At 30.9% G+C, this 21,117-nt stretch overlaps 2 protein-coding genes across 2 annotated transcripts in view; both read left to right on the top strand.

Annotated features, from left to right (window-relative positions):
• The window catches only part of sl (small wing phospholipase C gamma 1), a 72,202-nt gene that overhangs the window by 4,971 nt on the left and 46,114 nt on the right, over positions 1-21,117 (top strand). Inside the window, exons 5-12 of the mRNA XM_067045861.1 lie at positions 1,479-1,641; positions 2,856-3,050; positions 5,068-5,183; positions 7,420-7,626; positions 12,105-12,331; positions 15,207-15,409; positions 16,030-16,203; positions 17,295-17,298. Coding sequence (XP_066901962.1) covers positions 1,479-1,641; positions 2,856-3,050; positions 5,068-5,183; positions 7,420-7,626; positions 12,105-12,331; positions 15,207-15,409; positions 16,030-16,203; positions 17,295-17,298 — 1,289 coding nt within the window. The remainder of the gene's footprint in view (positions 1-1,478; positions 1,642-2,855; positions 3,051-5,067; positions 5,184-7,419; positions 7,627-12,104; positions 12,332-15,206; positions 15,410-16,029; positions 16,204-17,294; positions 17,299-21,117) is intronic.
• Positions 17,867-18,753, top strand: LOC106680180 (proteasome assembly chaperone 2). The gene has a single exon (XM_014419702.3). It carries the CDS (start codon positions 17,963-17,965, stop codon positions 18,707-18,709), a length of 747 nt encoding a protein of 248 aa, XP_014275188.1. The 5' UTR covers positions 17,867-17,962; the 3' UTR covers positions 18,710-18,753.

Here is a 21,117-nt window from a genome sequence, read left to right as displayed (position 1 = left end):
TCTATGTCTTATTTTTAATTTATATTCATATGTTATTTTCTACTTAAGTATACTTATGTTAATTACTTTATTATTAATTATTTATAATCTTAAATTTTTTTCTTGAGACTGGTAATTTCTTAATAAATAATTCAAAACACTATCCAATTATAGTCTCAAAACCTTTATTTCTTTTACACGTCCAACGTTTCGGCCAATTCGGCCATAAATAAATTATTTCTCTGCACACAATAATTTTGACTATGGTTTTTAATGGATAATTGACATATTAGATATAAATGTTTTGACCTGGGCAGAATAGCCTGAATGAAGTTTTTAGAGTGTTAAATTATGTTTTCATAGTGATATTGAGTAGATTGTCCCTGAAGATGGCCGAATTGGCCGAAACGTTGGACGTGTAAAAGAAATAAAGGTTTTGAGACTATAATTGGATAGTGTTTTGAATTATTTATTAAGTAATTTATTATTAATGTTTCTATTATATAATTTACACACTTCTGTACCCTTATTTATTTTGTATATTGTCTTTTCTTCATCATATTATATTCATTGTTTCCATTCTTTTTACTTCATTTCTTTAATTTTCTATTCTGTTTACTTTTAAATTATTTTCAAATGTAACGTTCTTAATGGTCAATTCCCACTGATTCTCTATAACATTCTGTCAACAGTTTATTCTTGATTTTATTCTTAATCCCCTTTTTCCATTTCTTAGTTTGTTTTATATTTTATATTTTGTCTTTTTATCTGTTATTATTGTCCTTTTGATTAATTGTCTATAACCTTTTATGCTTATTATTCATTGTACATCTTTTTAATTTTTCATTTAGTTTGTTCATTTATGTTTACATCATTAAAGTGTTTGTATGTGTTTTTTAGCCCTGATGATGCCCTGCAATGTGGGGTGAAACGTTGCCTCAATATAAATAGTTCTTTTTTACCACTTCCTTTTATAAATATTTTTCTTGCTTTTGTGATGCTCCTGGATTTATATTATGGTCTTGAAAGGCATTTTTATGCAGTGTATTTAATCCTCAGAAGGATTTGAATACATAATTATAAATTTATCTCTTGACTATTTTAACTTTCATTTACCAAGATATGAGATACTCTTATAAGTAGAAGTATTGTGGTCATGCTAACTTTCAAATGTGAGTTTTACAGAAATAGATGTTTTGAGATCCCTCACATTCAAATAACCTAGTCTCGCAAAATGGTCTGTGTTCTTGTTTGTTTTTGAACAGTGTTTTAGCTTTTGTATTTAGTTATGAAAGTAAATGTTGTCAATATTTAAGAAATGAGGGAATATTATTTTATGATTCACCCTTCTGTGTGTTCATTGGTGTATCATATTGCTATAATTATTATAACTAATTAACTACTGTTTTATTTTTTTAAATTTATTATAATTATAAAAAATGAAATTTATATTAATAAGATGAGAATTTCTCATGTATTTTTTTTTTCTCTCTCTCCAGTGTCACATTAAAGGATGTAAAAGCCTTTCTGCCTAGGATTAATTGCAAAATTTCCACAAATAAATTGCGGGAACTATTTCAGGACGTCGATACTAAAAAAAGAGGGGAGCTTCCATTTGATGATTTTGCTCAACTTTACCACAAAATAATGTACGATGAAAATGTGAGTATAGTTACAAGTAACCATTTTTTATCAATTTTCAATAATAATATTTTAAAGTAATATTTTTTTTTTTAAATATGGTTTGGAAATATAATGATTTTATGTTAATTGTAATAATATTGGTTGACCAATATTTTTGGTGCCCATCAAATATATTAATTCACTATAAACTAACAAAACTGTTCATCTTACGAGTCTTTAACATAGACAGAATACTCTTATGTAGTTAATATTTTGAATATATTTATGAAAATTCTATTCTTCAATTCCACTGCCTCTTGTCTCTTATGCCCTTGCTTTACTTGCATTGAATTGAATTAAAAATCCATCTGCTCGAACAACTTTGGAAACTAAATAAGCACTCATACTTTTATGGAAGAAACTAAGTATTAAATACAAAAATACTGCTTCATGAGTAAAGTATTTTAGTCTTTATTTGCTTGCTGCAGAGCCATTCTCACGGTTGTCGTCAGTTCTCCTCTATTGTTGTTACAGGGAGATGTCAAGAGTGCCTCAGGTGCTGAGTCCACCTTTTTTTTTTCTTTCTTTTACTTCCTGGTCATTTCTGACACATAAGATGGTTATCTACAGGGTACCATACTATTCTAACCATAGTAGGAAGTCAGGTTTTAATTTGGTGGCACTGACTCAGAAATAAAAGATGACCCCCAGTCCACATTTGAACTAGTACCGCTGCAACCATGAGTCAGTTAAAGCTGGAACTTTAACTCACTCGGCTACTGATGGCTTATGCTGTTACTTAAGATACTTTACTACTATGCTGCATATTCTGTAACTAAAAGATATTGCTGCCAAGAACCTGAGACTCCTGGAAACACCCTCTCCTCCCTTTCCCTACTATTATTTTTCTGTATTAGACAATGCTTTAAAAATGCATTCAGAAGCACTTTAATAGTTTATTCACCAATTAAAACCTTTCAACTAACACTAAAATATTAACTAAGGTAACAATGTAGCAGTTGTAACAATGGTTCCTCATAAAATATGTGTTGCCGAACCTTTCTGCAGCACACCCCCAAGGTTCTCACAGCCCACCTGTGAGCCCAAATCACTAGTTGTTAACTACTACCTTAAATAAATCCCTACTGCTATGGGGCTTGTTCTCTCTATTGTGAGTCATAGAGTGGTTAGTAATGGATGAAAAAACATCTCTACAATATATGATATATTTATACACAATTTTTTTTTTCCAGACATTCAAGGATATTTTGGATCTCTATTCCTCTAATTTTGAAAATAAGAAAATTGTTTCTGTTCAAGACTTGACAAAATTTTTAGTGCATGAACAAGGTGATAGAGTAGATGGCAGGGAAGTTTCAAGGCACATGAGGGAATATTTACAAGATACTCAACGAAATGTTCATGAACCATATTTTACTACTGTTGAGGTATTAATTTTTTTCTTTTACTCAAATTTTATTATTTTTTCTTTTCTTTATTTTTCCAGTAGTATTATTATAATACTACTGAACCATGTGACCAATTTTTTGTTGTACTTATGATGAATACTTCATTGCCACTTTATATAAGCACTTGGTACAATCTGAGTAACAAAATAATATACTCATTTTAATATCTAGTAGTTTTATTTAACTCTCCTCCTAAAATATTAAATCTAGTAAGAACTTTTCTTGTAACTTCATAAAAGATGTTTTTAAAAAAATCATACTTGAATGCCAAACTTTTTGAAATTCAATTTTAGGATATATTATCAGAGAGTTAATAATCATAATTAAATATATTTGAGAAAGAATAATTAAGCTTTGCCATAGAATAATGCACTATGTGCCCTTTCTCTTTTATTTTCAATATGAGGCATACGTTAAGATATACCTCTTAACCCTTATCAATCTGTATCCTTTCTCCTTTCATCTTCATCATGATGCATGGGAAAGGAATAGGCCCTAAGTCAGACCAGAGACATTGGAGAATATCCAATAAGAAAGATAATTTCTTTAAATACCTTATTTTAAATGAGAAACATTACTTAATTTACATAGTTGAGTTAATTGTTTTTTTTATTTCAAATAATGCAAAATTTTTATAGACCAAAAAAGTACGTTATATTAAATAATATTTCGATTAAATTACAAACGTAGATTTTGGTATAATTTTTTGTCTCCTCCTCTGCTGAAGTTCGTCCTATGTCCCTTGTTGATTTGGTATTAGAATGTCTTCCAGATGCAATTATTCCATTTTTGAATGTGATACTCCTAGCTTTATGGGAGAAAAAAAAAATTTATATTTGTGAAATGTAATAGAAAAGTTTTTTGATCCCTCATTTGTTGAATCATTCAACAGAAACGTAACACCTACATTCATTCATGAATTTATACGATCAGATACTACCCCTACAGATTGAGCCCTACATTCCCTGACCTAGACGGGAATGTGTAGAGGGAGTTGGTTGCACTTGCTAGTATAATCATATTATATGCATGTTTCCATTGTGCAACTGGAGCACTGACGTTCAGCTGCAAGGATTTTTTATAACAGCTAATATATAGCATACAAAAGTGACTTTAATTTCAATGTTATGTTTAAGTTATTTATTTTCACTGTATCAGTAAGCTTTTTGAAAATAATTAGAGTAATCTTAAATAAAAATGATGCTACTTGTAATTAGTCCTTTTAACTCCATCTATTTTTATGGTTTTGTTATTATTCTGTGTAAAAAAAAATTCTGCATGTGCTTAGTGGTTAATAGACACCAATATATTAACCACTAAGCACATGCAGAGTTAAGGAGTCATATGATAATATAAAAAATGTCTAAAATTATGTATATTTTTTTTTCGGCTCCTAGGGTGAATTTTAACGGATTTTTTAAATGGATATCTTTTTAACAAGGAATAAATCATTTCTGAGAGAGTTTTAGGGAACAGCAGAGGTGGAAAGGGGGCCATTTGTAGCTTAGCGAGTCAAAGCACTAACTTAAACTGGCTCGTGACTGCAGCAGTGCTGGTTTGAATCTGGCCAAGGGTGTCGTCTTTTTTTTCTCTAGTGGTCATAAAAAAATCTGAGGGGAAGATAATAAAATACTGTATGGTATTCTTTGGTTGTGTAGTCTGTATTGTTTATTATTAACTTGATTTATTCCCTTTTAATGCTAATTTCTCATTAATAGGTTGAGTAAAACCATGAAGCTTTTATCATGCTACCTCTGACAAAGCCCAGTAGTTTCTCTATCCAGAGAATATTTATTTTGCCAAGATTTGAACTAAATTTGTCCAGCAGAGGAAGTAGTGTTCCCATTTAAGGGTGCCTTTCTTTCTTTCATAAAGATAGTTCAAGTAAAACAAAAAGAGATTTCAAAAATTTTGACATCAGAAATATACCTCTCATAAATTAATATGAAACAATTAATTAATTTCATATTGTTAACTTAAAGTTTTATTATTTTAGTTTTTAGATTTCCTTTTCTCTAAGCAGAATGATATTTGGGATCATAGATTTGATGAAGTATACCAAGATATGAACCAGCCTTTATCTCATTATTGGATTTCATCATCACATAATACGTAAGTTTATTTATTTTAGCTTACAATTAAATTTAAAAAATAATAGAAATAAATCCAGTTGTTTAATATTTTTATTGTGTGTATTTAAGAATTCTAATAAACAATACATGATTCAGATTTTCTTTGTTTCATTCTCAATATTATGAAAATTTATTAGAATAGATGCAGTAATCTTATATAAAATAATATTTGTTTGTAAACCTCATAAAAATAGTCCAGGAAGTACTTATTATGTCCATAAAGGTATCAGTATTACAGGTTAAAGTTTTATAGCATCACCCTTGACCTCAGTCTGTGTAGTTGCTATTTCTGGTGAAAGTTGGTAATCAGGAAAACTCCTAAATAACAATAATAAAGATCATTGTAAGGATATTTGAAATCAGGAGACTATCACACAAAATTATTGGTATGAGTGCCAATAGATCTCTCTCAGCACTTCATCTTTAAATTCTGTTTTCCTCTTTCCTAGGATCTGATCCAGTCATGAAGAGGTTTACTGAGGTACTGGAGAAACTAAACTTATCATTTAAGTGTTTTGCTTAGCCAAAGTTGCACCTATCAGAATTACTGATCAACATGCCATTCTAGGGATTAGCCTTGAATCCCAAATTTGTAAAGGACTTCTCTCTCTAGAACTTATATAGGACTAATATTAGTATCATTACTAATTTATATATTACTGTTATTTTCTCATTTAGATAAAGAGTGAATTCTCAGGCCACTGTTTCTAAAGCAATGTGTTTCAGTCCCTAGCAACTGTACAATTTTGGAAAAGATAGTGCCACTTGTGTCTGTTCATGAGTTTATTAATGCCTGTCCTTATGTCATGTTGAATAAAAGGAATGCAAGTGGATCTCCTTGCTTAACTGATTTGAAATATTTCTGACTATTCTGATCTCTAATGGACCGCACTGAAGGTGATCGAGGAGGTATCTAAAAGGGTCATCTCAGTCACTATACTCAGTATGTCAGAGCATCATTTCTGTTGTTCTTCAATGCTACCTCCGTAAGTCCTCTTCTTTTCTGAACTAGGGTTCTGATATGCAAGTAAAAACTTTGTTGTCCTTCGTATTGTAAACTTTTAATTTTTTTTTAGAATGTACTTAAGAGGTTCTTAAAAAGGTATCCTACCTCTAATAATGAACCCAGACCATCTTTGTATGATATAATATTCATCATATCAGCTTTATTGTGAGAATATGGTCTTATTCAACTCTAAATATCATTTCAATACTGAAAGCGCTATTCTAAGGTCTTCATTGAACTGGTAGATATTTTCATAATCATAAGTTACTTCAGCTGAACCATGGCAGCTAATTATGGTTGTGAAACTTGACCTAAATTTTTACTTTACATACACGCAGTATGATTAGATAAGAATTGATGACAATTTACCGAGCTTGTCTTATAATAACAGAGGTAACACCAAAAGTATAAAGGGTATCATGCTAGATATTATATACTGTGTGAAATTGCTGTTTTGAGTGTGTCTTTATTTAACCAGCCTTTAGTTGGATTGCTAGGAAGTCTATTTTATATTTATGATTTTATATAAGGCATCCTTGAATTGCTCCTAGTCTGTAGTTAGATAAAATATTCCAAAAGACTCATTGTTGATCAGTATGATGGATCCTTGGTTTTTTTTTTTTTTTGTGTGTAGCTTCTTCTGTGTGCTGAAGTTTCATGATTATATTTATTTTAGGATAATGGGGAATCAGCCCATTGATGCCAAATCAGGAGGATTGGCTGCCTCCTCAGAATACCTTGAGGCACTCCTTCATCTGGAGTAGTCAGGTTGTCTTACTCAAGCCTACCTTCAAGGATGCCTTATATAAAATCATAAATATAAAATAGACTACCTATTGGAACTATTCCCACTACTGTACATTTTTCCTCACTTTCCTTGATTTTAATCTGTTGCCCATTAGTTTTCCCTACAGGGTTTTTTTTTCATTACCACTATTTTGTCTAAAAACTGGTACAACCATACAATGGATGTTTATTTATTTCCCCACATCTTTTTCTCTAGATTTCATATCATGATCAACAGATTGATCATGCTAAACATATTATTGTATTACTGAGATTGGAACTAAGCAAAACTGAATCTATAACTTTTCATCAATGGTTGAAACTTGATTGATTTTGTAGCTAATTCCCACTATTAGGGTCAATTAATATTTTCTTATCAATTTTATTTATTAATTTTTTAATAATATATTTTTATTTGTTTCAGTTATTTAACTGGTGATCAGTTTTCTAGCGAATCGTCTTGTGAAGCGTATGTACGTTGTTTGAGAATGGGTTGTAGATGTATAGAACTTGACTGCTGGGATGGACCAGATGGCATGCCTATTGTTTATCACGGCCACACTCTAACGACCAGAATTAAGTTTATGGATGTTATAAAAACAATCAAGGAACATGCATTTGATGTTTCTCAGTAGGTTTAAGTTTAATTTCTCCTCTAAAATTAAGAATGTGTCATTTTAAGGAATTTAAATAGGATTTTAATTCTTCTTTGTATAAATTGATTATTCATTCTATGTCTCTTATGGATAATGGTTCTGAGATTGTAACTTCTGTTATCTTGAAGAAAGGTTCTCTGCCTCGGAAGGGCATTGTGTATAATTTTAACTTTTGTAGTGTGTGATATTAGCTACTTGCTTCACTCACAATTCATCATAAATAACTATTTGATTAGAATTAAAAATATGGAATATTTTACTATGACCCGTTATGTAGGGTGTTTCAGGGTTAAGTGCCCAAACTGACAATATGAACTTAGGACCTCAAAACAAGAAAAACATCTCCTCTGAAGGTATGTTCGCAAACGCTTTTTTTAGGAGATGGATTAGTTAGAATACTGACCTTTTTTCTCTAACTGTATAAAAACTATTGGCAACATAAGGATTAATACTATTTGGAATTAGCATTGGGAACTGTCAATAACATTTATTATCGGTTTGTAAGAGGCTTCCGCAGAGTGCTCATCATTATGCCTTCAATTTATACTAATGGTGAATATGCCGATATGTGTTTGTGTACGGTTTTTGCAATGGCAATGCTAATGCTGCCCATTGTGAATATGCCAGACGATTTCCAAATAGATTACCAAATAAGTCTATCTTTAGCTCCACATTTCAATGTCTTAGAGAAAATGGTACATTTGCTATAATAACACATGTTGAGGATATTTTTGCCCCTTTACAAAATGAAGAAAGAATTGCGACCACATTACAATATTTTGATGATAATCCATCTGGCACTGTAAGAATAGCTGGAGCAGAATTAAATATTACACCAACTACATTATGGAGAACTCTCATTGCAGATGGACTTCACCTATATCTTGATCAATGGGTAAAAAATTTATTACTGCAAGATTTTTAGCAAAGAAGACATTTTTCAGATTGGTACTTAAATCAAGTTGAGCATAGTCCACAATTTTCAGGAAACATTCTCTGGACAGATGAAGCTACCTTCACAAGAAGAGGTATCTTCAATCAGAAAAATAATCACCTCTGATCGCAGGAAAATCCCCATGCAATTCGTGAGCATCACTGTCAGCACCAGTTTCAGTGCAATGTGTGGTTGGGGATAATAGACAGTATTTTAATAGGTCTGCATTTCTTACTGTCTCAACTCAATGTGGGCACATTCTGGAATTTCTTAATGGATTGGCCGTCTCCAGACCTGATACAACTGGATTTTTTTGTTTGGGGTGACATTAAACATAAAGTCAATGCAAGGCCAAATCTTAATTCCTTACGAAGAAGGATTATTGAATCTTGTGAAACAATAACACATATCCAGTGCTGTTCTGCCACTGCTGCTGTTGAAGAAAGATGCCAAGCCTATCTTAATGCTCAAGGGAAATCACTTTGAACAACATTTAATATGAATTCACTGTTTGCATTTAATTAATAAAGTATTTGGAACAAATAAATAAGTTTTATTTATTTCATATGACCTAAATAATTCATAACTATGAAAATCTATAGGTATAAATATCTTCTAAACAAAATGCTTACAGACATACCTTCAGAGGAAATTTTTTTCTCGTTTTGAGGTCCTTAATTCATATTTTCAGTTTGGCCACTTAACCCTGAAACACCCTGTATATGATCTGGTTTGAAAATAAATTGTACTCTCCTGTAAAATTCTTATTTTTAGCATGGCTTTTAGTTAGTACATGCGATTTTCTCTGCTCTTTTTTTTCTTTGCCCTACAGCAACTTTCATCCCAGCATATAAGATTAAAATTTATGCGACATATCCCAATTTTTTTATAACATTTAAAATTATTTGGTCCTAAATATATATGGTATTAATCATTGAGCAGATGAATCTCAATATCAGCCTCATGTTTTTACATACACTTTAAGAACTTATTGAAATACAATAAAGGACTCCATGTCATAAAAAACCTATTTGTCCCCTGAAGTTGTTCTATGGCATAAAACTTTAGTAAGCGTTATAAGCTAGAGACATAATTCTATTTCCTAGGAAAAATAACACTCATGCTGGACCTTTTAATTTTTTTAATATTAACATTTACACTGAATCATAGTCTACTGACTTCATGAACTTCTCCCATTTGAAAAAGAATACCAAACATTTCTTTCTCAAAATTAAAAAAAATATAAAAGAACTTTTAATCCTTTGAACTGATTAAACTTCAAACTTCTAAGGCCTTAAAACTCCATCACTATTCTCTTTTGAAAATCGTACTCCTGATGCTAGAGGTGTCATTCACTTGTTACAGGCCACACTTTTATATTCTGTTTATTTTTATTAACACTTCTGCAGATGACGACACAGTATCATCAAATAGTGGTAGTTTAAGAGTATGTATGACGACAATATGTCGTTAAAGAAGGTCACTTTCTAGCTTCTTGCATTAAGAGTGATGGGAAGAGCTTTAGCACCTCCATTTCATCTTGGATTGTCCTGAATCATGTTTAGTACTGTCCTAGCTTTGGCTGTCCATAGCTCAAGTGGTTGAGGGATAGGTTTTAGCAACTTTAGAACTGCATACAGCATTGGTTCAAATCCGACCTGGAGGGTTGGACTTTTTTTCATTTTGTTGCGGTCTCACAAAACGAAAAACTTGACCCCCTACCATAATTAGAATAGGTTGGTCACCTCTAGATAACCCCTCCCCCCATATTTTAAAAACGACTAGGGAGGCATAAAAAAAAAAAAGTACTGTCCTAGCTTCCACTACCTATGATCATTCTGGGTTCTGACATCATTACTCTCCTTCAATATTTTTTTATTACCAGATTTTACTTTTGAAGTATATAAATTTATTTTCTTATGTATTCTTTTATTTTATACATTTCTAATAACATTTTTTACAAATTAAAAAAAAAAATATTTTATTTACTACATTTTTTGAATTATTTCACATTGCTAAATGTTTTTATAGAAAATATATTAATGAATATTATGTGGTGATATACAATAACTTTCTCGAGTTCTTATTCAGTAATAAACTAAAAAAATGTGCTAAAAATTCATGTATTAGCTGATTTCATACATAGATTTTAGTGGCTTACACGGGTGACAACAATTTGTCATTATGGTTTAAAAAAACAGGTATGTAAACTTTATTTTGCTGAATATTTCATTTTAAAAATTATATAATGCTTATTTAAAGGAAAATAAAATAAAAAATTGTGTTTTAAGTCGTTTTCTAGGGAAGCCCCTATGGTCAAAATATTAAGAGTTTGTATGTTCCCAATCAACTTCAGTGGAAACACTCTGTGCTGGTCTCACTAGTGTGCCCTTTGAAGTCCCTTACGGACTAGTCCTGCTTCTCCATACTTTTCAGGGACCTGTTCGGTGATTCAACACAAAGGTCACTCCATTCTTTCTTCTATTCATAAAATTATACTTTCTGTTAACTTGATAACACATTTATAATATTTCTAAATTTTTAAAACAAATTTAATTGTTGGGAGTGCTGGAATAATTTCAATGTTACACTGTCAGTGATGAGTTGCCATGCCCTGAAAGGAGTTATTAACGAACTGTGGTTTACTGACCAACTCTTCAGTAATAGTTGTTTTCTACTTTTTTAGTCTTTAAAAATTCAAATTTTGGTATCACACACATCTTATCTTCGAACAGGGTCGAAGCATGCTCAACCGGATCTAGATTTTTTACTTACAACTCTCGAAATGTTACTCCAACCTCCAATGAGGCATTCGATTAAATTCTGAGCTATGTGCTATCATTTATTATCTTGCATCAGGAAGAATCTGTTTCCAATTTTGGAGGAAGCTGACTCTATGTACTCCTTTAAAATGTTCTCCAAGTACTTCCGAATATTCAATGACTTGCCCTGTATAACTATTCATTCCATAATTAAAAGGAATACCACTCTAGAGCTCTACTCTTACATTAAAAAGAACACAGATTTCCAGTCCACTGGAATTGTTTGTCATAAAATGCCTTCCCAAGGAGGTCCATCTAATGCATCAGAGAAGAGGGAGAATATTTAGAACATTTCTTGTGAATTATTTATTTCTATTTTTTTAAACATATATGATGGTATCATCAGATTTTGTGAAAGTTCAGTTTTGGAAGGACTAAAGGATTTTAATGTAAAAAATTGAAAAAAAAATTAATTAAAGTTTAATTTCCCCTGATACCATTAAAAATCAAGTAATGGTTAATAGGAACATTTTTTGGCACAGTTGACGTGTGGAATCAAGTTTCCTGGTTTATATCTGGTACACTCTTTATAGTCATTGTGACAAATCAAGTGATACGTTAATTTTTCCTCAATTGTAGTTAAATTAGTCTGTTGTATATGATTAGAATAATAATCTACTTAGTACTATATTTTTGTCTTAATGTTTTTCATAATCATTTTTACATTGAATGAAGATTATTAGAAACATTATTTCAGGTATCCTGTTATATTATCAATAGAAGACAATTGCTCTTTACCTCAACAACGGTACATGGCAGCTGCCATGCAGGAAGTTTTTGGTGAACATCTTCTTACTCACCCAGTAGAAAAAAATGAAGCTTACCTCCCATCACCCCAGCAACTTATTCAAAAAATTATCCTCAAACACAAGAAGTTACCAGAAGGTGCTGATGATGGATCTATTCTCCTCAGACGTGAAGATGGTAAGTTTTTATTTTTACAGAAAATAATACGCCATAATGAATAAATAAGTATGCTTATAATATTAATCAGTCAATGTATTTGTTCATGTTTTTTTTAAATTTTGATAAATTATTTTTTCTATAAAGAGATATTATTACTTAATGGATGGATACTTCCAAAAAAGAGGATGTTATTGAGAAAGTTGAAGCATTACCTTAGCTACCTCATGTTTGCAACAGCACTAGTTCCATTGCAGCCTGAGCAGATTGACCTTTATTTTGTAACGTCCCAAGACATGAAAACTTGACCCTTTTACTTTGGTTGAAATAAGATGACTAGTTAAGGGGTAAAATAAAAAAAAATAAAAAAAAGGAAAGAAAAAAGGATTCATCCAGAATAATTTAGATATTTCTGAAATAATCATTTTTTTTTTTAAATATATATTTGATTACTGTCATTTTGAAACCATGTAACTTGTGCTTCCAATCCTGAAGTTTCAAACTGCACCAGGATTGTGGTGCTGAGAGTTTTCGATGTCGGAAACCTAGTGCTGATGCAGGGAAATGAAATATATAAGAATACAAATGTTCAATTACCTATTTTCATATTTATTTAAAAAAAGATTAGAAATGCACTATTGTAACTTAGGTTTTTACCTTACGATTGAAGAATCAAGTGTAATCTTCAACTTTGTAATTAAGACTAATTGCATTACATATACTATACCAACAATAAATTTTACTTATTGTAACACACGCAAACATGTGTCTAGTTCTGAAGTATTATCTCATAATTTGGACGTGGTAACAAATATATCTATTATTAATGTTTTATTTAAGCTCTCATAATTTAACAATGAGTCTTTATTTTATTATTAAGTTATTTATTATTTATTAAATAAATCAAAATTTGTATCCTTTTTTGTCTCAACACTTTTTATTTTTCACCAATCCAACGTTTCGGCCATTCTAGCCATCCTCAAGGACATCTTAGGAATTTGTGTGGATAATTTTATATAAGAAGAATTAAATATTTATGATTTTAAATTAAAAAAAAAAAAATAGGCTTTTAACTTATAATAAATGAAATGACCTGGGCAGAATAGCCTGAAAAAGAAACTTTAAATTAATGTGAGGAAGAAATTATAATTGAAGATGTCCTTGAGGATGGCTAGAATGCCCGAAACATTGGACTGGTGAAAAATAAAAAGTGTTGAGACAAAAAAGGATACAAATTTTGATTTATTTAATAAATAATTACCTTGTCTCAAGAAATTGAAATAATATAATTAAAGTTATTTATTATGTCATTCTGTTTGACCTTAATGTAAAAACTGGAATTTATAGGAAATACAAGTTTGATGTTAGTTTATTGGTCGAGTAAGTGAACCCTCCAGTTGAATTGTTAAATTGATATTTCCTTATTGTTTATAATAAAATTTATAGTCATGTTTCCTCAGAGAGACCTGTGGCTGATTCATTTTGTAGTTTGACACAAAAAATAAAAATGAAAGGAAGATGGTCCGAGTTCAGTCAAAACTACTAAATGCTTCTACAAGTAACTAAATAGGTTCTAGCATTTTTACCGAGTTATGAATCAGCTATTATTTATTCAATTATTCTTTCTCATTGAATAAAATGATTGAACAATATCAATCGAGGATTTTAAAATACAGTTTTTTGTTTTATAAAAATTGCTGCAGTAGGGGAAAGATGCTGTTCCATCAAGTTTTGACATCAGTTATTAATTGATTTCCTTTTCCATATTTTTTGAAATTTTTTTTTGGAGAATATCGTTTTTGTTGATGATTTATGCAACAATACACAACTTTTACGTCTTCGGATCAATTTCGGATTTTTTTTTTGTTTACCCCCTGCTAGGTCATATCTGACCCCCCTTTCCAAGTTTTCATTTTGTGAGACTGCCATGAAATAAAAATTAGCACTCCCATGCCAGAGTCAAACCGGCACTGCACTCTGCAGTTCGGAGTAGCTAAGACGATGCCTCAACTCCCAATGGATATAAGGCGTACACTAGTTCCAATAATTGTTGGTCCTTTCCAGATATTTCTATCTCTGGGTTTTACTTTTTCGCAAGAATGTGGCTTTCCTTCCTTTTTTCATAATAATTACACCATTACTTTCATACATCTTTCTTATATACATGCATATAGATACAATTTTGTGGCAGCAACATTTCTCAAATTCATGCCATACATTAATTTGAAAACTGATTCTAGTTGTAACATTGATGTTCAAAACCAATGCTTGTTTTTTCTCTCACTGAGGGAGCCTCTTCAATTCTCTACCATTCTTTTGCTTGTCTGTTTGGTCTCTGAAGTGCAATGGGTGGACTTAGGTCACTACACAAGTGAGAAAAAGGTTTGTCTTTGCTTAATAATGACCAACAAGCCAATAATAATTGGCAAATGTGGAGGCAAACCTTTCTATGCTCCTCAGATCAAAGTCATGGCACCCTTTAGACTGAAATATTAGACAAACTCAAGAAGAAACTTCATTGATGGTGAAGTGAGTAGTTGTCTCCTTCAATAAGTTAACAAACAGTTTCTATATGGTTTTCTGTCTAACTCGTCCTCAGCCAGAGATGGTGGGGTTTATTTTCTACTCTTTCCCATGGAATAGTTGTTTTTATCAAACTGTTGACACAAAATCTTCAAAATGCTGTAGAGTTCATAAATTATTTCGAAGATCAGTTTGCATGATTACCAAATATTCCTCATGCAATCAAAGCCTAATTTTAAGACTAGGTATATAACTGGTATTATAATATCTTCTTTTATCCTAAGTTGCCATTAAAATTACTTTATGCATTTTAAATACTTTGTAAAATAGTTATTTATTATAATCAAATTTTCAAGTAAATGTGCTTTTTTAGGCAGAGAAATGGATCTACGTAATACTGTCAAAAATGGAATTTTGTACCTTGAAGATCCTGTTGATAAAGAATGGAATCCACATTTCTTTGTTTTAACCCAAAATAAGCTGTTTTATACTGACAGTTACCATGGAGCTGAAGAAGTTGACGATGAAACTGACACTGAAGAAACTGGTCCAATAAGCATATTGAAATTAAAAGAGGTATTTAAAACATTTATTATTGAAGTATTTATGGATCAGAATAATTCTATCATAATAAGTACTAGGATTATAAGTCATATTGTCTTCATTCTTAAGTTCATGTCTATTACCTGAACACATGTAATAACAGTACAAGTCAGCACTGTTTTCTTTAAAAGTTCAAATTAAATTATATGGCAATTTAACTTGTTAACATAAACTAAATAATAATTTTAAAAAAACATAAAATTTGACTTGTGGTCCTTATAATACTTATTATGATAAAATTATTGTTTACAGTGTAATTAGATTAACTTGAAGAATATTTTCTAAAAATAAATACATAAATGCATTTTTATATGGGGTCTGCTTTTATAGTTTCAACTCAATTTAATACCCCCAAAATTTGATTGAGGATATTTGTTTCAAGGTAAATAGAATCCAAAATTCAAAAATAAATAAATTATAATTTTTAAATATTTTCTTTTCAACTTAGTGTGATAATTCTATTGATAGATAATTATTAACATCACCACAATTTAATTAAAATAATAAGCCATTGTTAAATAATTTCCAGTGCTCTTCTTTGTGGTTTTGTTTTATTTAACATTACAATTTAATTTATATTGATTTTTTCACAGGGGATCCCAAACGATGAACTTCATTATGGTGAAAAGTGGTTTCATGGCAAACTTTCTGGTGGAAGAGCTGAAGCTGAAGCACTTCTTCAAGCATATGCACATCTGGGTGATGGCACATTTTTAGTCCGAGAAAGTGAGACCTTTGTTGGAGATTATTCTTTGTCATTTTGGTATGTTTTTCTCAGTCATTGCTGTCCAAAATACTTCCAACTTTATTTTTAATATTCTGGAACACACTGTCAATGGAAAATAAGCATTATATTGTGTTTAGCTAATGGTTTATTGTTTTGGTCCAGTTTCGTAGGATTTAAGTATATGCCTTTAATTGCCACTTACATTTTTTAGAACATTAAATATCTTTCTTATTTTCTCATTTCAAAAGTAATTTTATTGTTATACACCATGGTGACTATATTGACTTTATAATTTACTATCATCATGCATTGATCCATATTGATATTTCATTATGTGAATGAAAGCTGTCATCATGTTGTAAAAGTTTTCATACTCTTTTATAAAGTAAGTCTATATAAGGTAAACCACTAAACACTATGTAGACGAGAAAATGCTATTAGCACACTTAAATTACTTACCATTTATATGAGCTACTTATTATACTGAAAATACACTAATTCATTTGAGAAGCCTTTAGCAGTTAGGTTGAAGAAAAGTTATTTATTTTTTACGAATGATGGTTTCATGTGCTTATTTTCACCTTGTAGCCTTAATGACCTATGATTCTTGGTAAATTGTACGATTTCTCTTGGGATTAGATTGATCATGTCCTTTAAATATTACTTCGTAAAACTGGATATGTCATTTTCTAATAACTTTGAATTTGTTATAAAACACCTTCATCCACTCATTGTTTCAATTATTTCTTAGTTACTGTTATGAGTATCACTTTGATGGGAAACATTTGGAATCAATTCAAGAAGTGATAATAGTTGTAATAGCGTGTAGTAATAGCTTTTAACAAGCTCAAAAAAAAAAAATAATAATAAACTAGCCCCAAAGAAATCAATAGGCAAACATGTTTTTCAAACTTATTTATTAAAGTGTATAATTGAAAAGTATTTTGCATTTTCCCAAACTTCTGTTTTACAAACTGATTCAGGAAACGTTTTATGTGAACTGTTGGAGTTTAATGTAGTATTGCCAAGTGGGTTGCTCTCCCCTGACCTGTATTGCAGTAGCTTACCTTGTAGAAGTAGTGAAATTTCTCTAAAATGATTGTGATATCGTCTAAAATATTAACTTTGAAGAAATGTTAACAGTTTAATAGATTCATTATTTAGTAATTTTTATTTCATTTTTGCGCTCAATCCCTGACATAATTTTAACAGGTTTTTGTCATAATGCGCTTACATTTATGGTTTACATGTTTCACTTTTCTCTATGATTTTACCCAACAATATACATTAGTTTTTTCTTGAATGTCAGACGATAAAATCTGTAATAATGATGTAACAATGCACCTTGTTTGCAATCATCAAGCCTTAATAAATCAATATTAATAGAATTTGTGATCATTTTATTTAAATTAATTCTTTAAATTATATGAAGTTGAAAATGTGGTGGGAATTTTTCCTGCCTTAACTAGTGTGATCTGTTGGCAAACCAGGTGAACCACTCTTCTGATAAGGGAAATGACACCTTTTATCGATAATTTTTCTATTTCTGTGAAAGTAATCCATCAGCAAATGAAAGTAGCTGGAAAATAAATTAAATGAGTCTATCAAATGGAAAAAAATAATCCATTAACTCATCACTTCAAAATAACAGCCATGGGGAGGTTTTGTTTCATGTAGTAGACATAGATAGCAGCACCTGTCATATTGTTTAATTTTGAGCAGGTTATGTTTGTATTCAATCTTTAGTTCAAGTCATTCAATTGCTTGCATTTTATTTGTTCTGATATTTTATTTAAAATATGATCACCTATTCAAAGAAATGTGACTTTAGTGGCTATACAGCAATATTAGCTGCTCCATCAGTTGGCAACACCAGTCAATTATGTTTGGATTTAATAATTTCAACTTTAAGAGCTACATATTATGGTATGATATGGCATGAAGCAGTTTTACCATTCGTTGGTGCAGATCCATACAATGAAGAAAGTAGAAAAATATGTACTTCGAATGATGTTTATTTTAGTGAAAAACACAAACTGTTGCTTATACAATTCCGTGCACCTTTGCAAAGAGATCACCAGTCAAACTACTTGTCACAACTTACTGAATATTTGAAAAATGCTAACATTGAGCAGTTAGTTGTACTGGCTGGTTTGTTTTCCCATCAGAGGAATGATTTAGAAATATCTGAAGGAACATTTCGATTCATCGCATGCCCAAAGGCTAATGACAGACATGGCAAAACTCTGGATTCCTATAACTGGACAAGAATGAAAGAAAACAATGAAGAAAACCGTTTCAGCTGTCCAAAACTTCATGGTGCTGGTTTTACTAGAAGTTTGTTTAATATGTGCTGTAAAGTTGATATCCCTTGTATTGCTTTATTAATATTTTGCTCTGAAGGAGACAATAGTTATGATGCAACTCAATTACTTATGAAATTAAATTCGTGGTTGTTGTTCATGCCCGAAGATTTAAAAAATATTGTATATCCGCCCTCATGGAAATATTTGTTCGGAAATTCAGTTCCACTCAACATATATTAAATATATTTCTGTTTCTTTATTAAAATGTTTTTTTCTTATGGTCATTCATTATTTCCTGTTTCATCTAATTAGTAATTTCCAATGTAAATACTCCAATTTTTTTTTTTTTTTACTGCAGTGACTAGCTGCCTAAACTAGCCCTTAGAATATGTAATCATAACTTAGGATTACATATTCTAAGTGCTAGTTGCACTGTAATATCTAATATTTCTGTTGAAATCAATTTTATAAAAGGTTAATCTCAAACCTAGAGTAAAACTACCTGGAAATGGTAGTGGTTTAAATTAGTAATCTTCCATAGTTTCTACTACAATCTGGTTTCTAGGTACAGGGTCTGGGATAACTGGTTAAACTTGTTTTTTCATTAATGATATTAGCTAGTTTAAACTGATTAAATTTGTCTGAACCAAAGATTGACATCCAAAACTGTGGGATAATTTTAACTCTTAACATGGCTTACCAGGGTCTCCTGTCCCTATAGCAGTATCTTCAGATTTTTAAAGGTCAATTCCAGTCAAGTAATCTTTTGCTAATGTAAAAGAAAACTAATATTAATAATAGCAATATAACAAACAATAAGAAAAGTGAAACTGGAATAAACATTATATTCCTAAAATCAATAAGTACTAAGGGATTTTTTATGTGTCACACAATCTTACTAATGGCTGGTGTTCCTCATAATGAATATTGTCCTCAGGGTAGTACGTAGCTCATAAATCTTTCAATAGGTCAAGTTTTATGTAACTTATATGATCCGTAAAATAATCCTCACCCATTATAGCATATATAAACAAATAAAAAACAGTGATGTTCCATTTGCATGGGTATATCATATTACTCACCTATTGCTTACATCTCAACAGATTCAAATATCTAAATTACTAGATAGTGTATTGCTCGGAATACAACTCGGATGATTTAAATTACTAAGCATATTCCTAAAAGTGAACCAAAATTTCACCTTAATGAAATTGATGATGGTGAAGGTAAATCTTTTAATGATCCATTAATAATTTTAAATAAGGCTTTTCATTTGTATTGGTTTCCTCATGTTTTAATTTTTTATTAAAGGTACTATTAATCTAGAGAGGCAGCCAAAAGTATTTGGAAATATATAAAAACTTCACCCAATCTCACAAAATTAAAAGAGAGAAATGATTTATTTTGCCATGCTACCCTAATATATTAGGTTGCCATAATACACAGCATACCAATCAATCCATGATCGGACATATATTCACATGATATAACTAGTGATATAATGAATGAATGATATAACAACAATTTTTTCCCCCCTAACTTTTCCTTTTACAATCAATACTCGTCTAAACACTGAATACAAATATTTTAATTATTTTTTCTATTTAACAATTTCATTCCATTTGACAATTTTTTTAAATTTAATTGACAATTTTATTCTCTCTATTTCACTCTCTCAGACTTCCTCTTTCCAGTGATCTACTACCCTTGTTCTATCCGTTAAACAAGTTTATTATTAGACCAACCAAACCAAAGACATAAGACCAGTTTATAAAAAGAAACAAATAAATTTTTAAAAAACTAATATATTTATATTTAGAAAAAATAAAACAAAAAGTTAGTTAAAAGAAATACTTCAATGAATAGAAAAGTTGAAAAACAAATCAACAGGTCCAAAAATTAAAAAACAAAACAAAAAAAAAACAATGAATATTCTCAGAGCTAATTTCCATGCAGTTGATGATATATGATCCCCAGGGAGTCCCAAATAATATTTTTTGCCAAGATCGCTATATTCCCGACAGTAACACTAACAGTCTTCTATGAAGCTCCTTGTTTCTTCTGGTATTTATTGTTCCATGAGATCCAAACCAGAGGCCTCTCACAGTGAACTCTCTCTCTCCAAAGGTCTCGCAGAATTTTTCTTTAAGGAAAGGGACACATTTTTCAGATAATTCCTTCTTTTCCCTTTCCACCCACTTGATCAAGGTCATTATTCTCAAATCTCAGTGTCAGATCCAAGACCAAAACCATGCCTTCGGAATGCCACAATATCAGCGCATCTTAGGGATCCGTCGGTGTCAACACAATAAACCTCATCAAAGCAGGTGAAGTATTTTTTTCCCTCGGAACTTCATCAATTTTTCTTTGACCCTGTGATCCCGGCATGTTACAAGGAGGGAGTTGTTAGGGCATTTTCCCTGCACTTGGGCTGGTATTTCAGATTCTCTGCCCCATTTGCGATAGAAGGACCCAACCTCTCCTTGCTGTTCACTGGCTCCTGGTACTCCACGCAGGGGTACATTGTTGATATTTAGTTTCAGGGTGTTTGCCCATTCAGATCCCAAGAGTACCTGCTTCTCACACACATATCTATTAGATTTTGGGATCTCTTTGAAATGGTGAACACCAACACCCTGCCATCTGCA

Source organism: Halyomorpha halys, unplaced genomic scaffold (genome assembly GCF_000696795.3).
Source record: "Halyomorpha halys isolate HHAL.00 unplaced genomic scaffold, Hhal_1.1 Scaffold249.1, whole genome shotgun sequence".
In the NCBI taxonomy this organism is placed as follows: Eukaryota; Metazoa; Arthropoda; class Insecta; order Hemiptera; family Pentatomidae; genus Halyomorpha; species Halyomorpha halys.
This window is presented reverse-complemented; position numbering and strand designations above follow the sequence as displayed.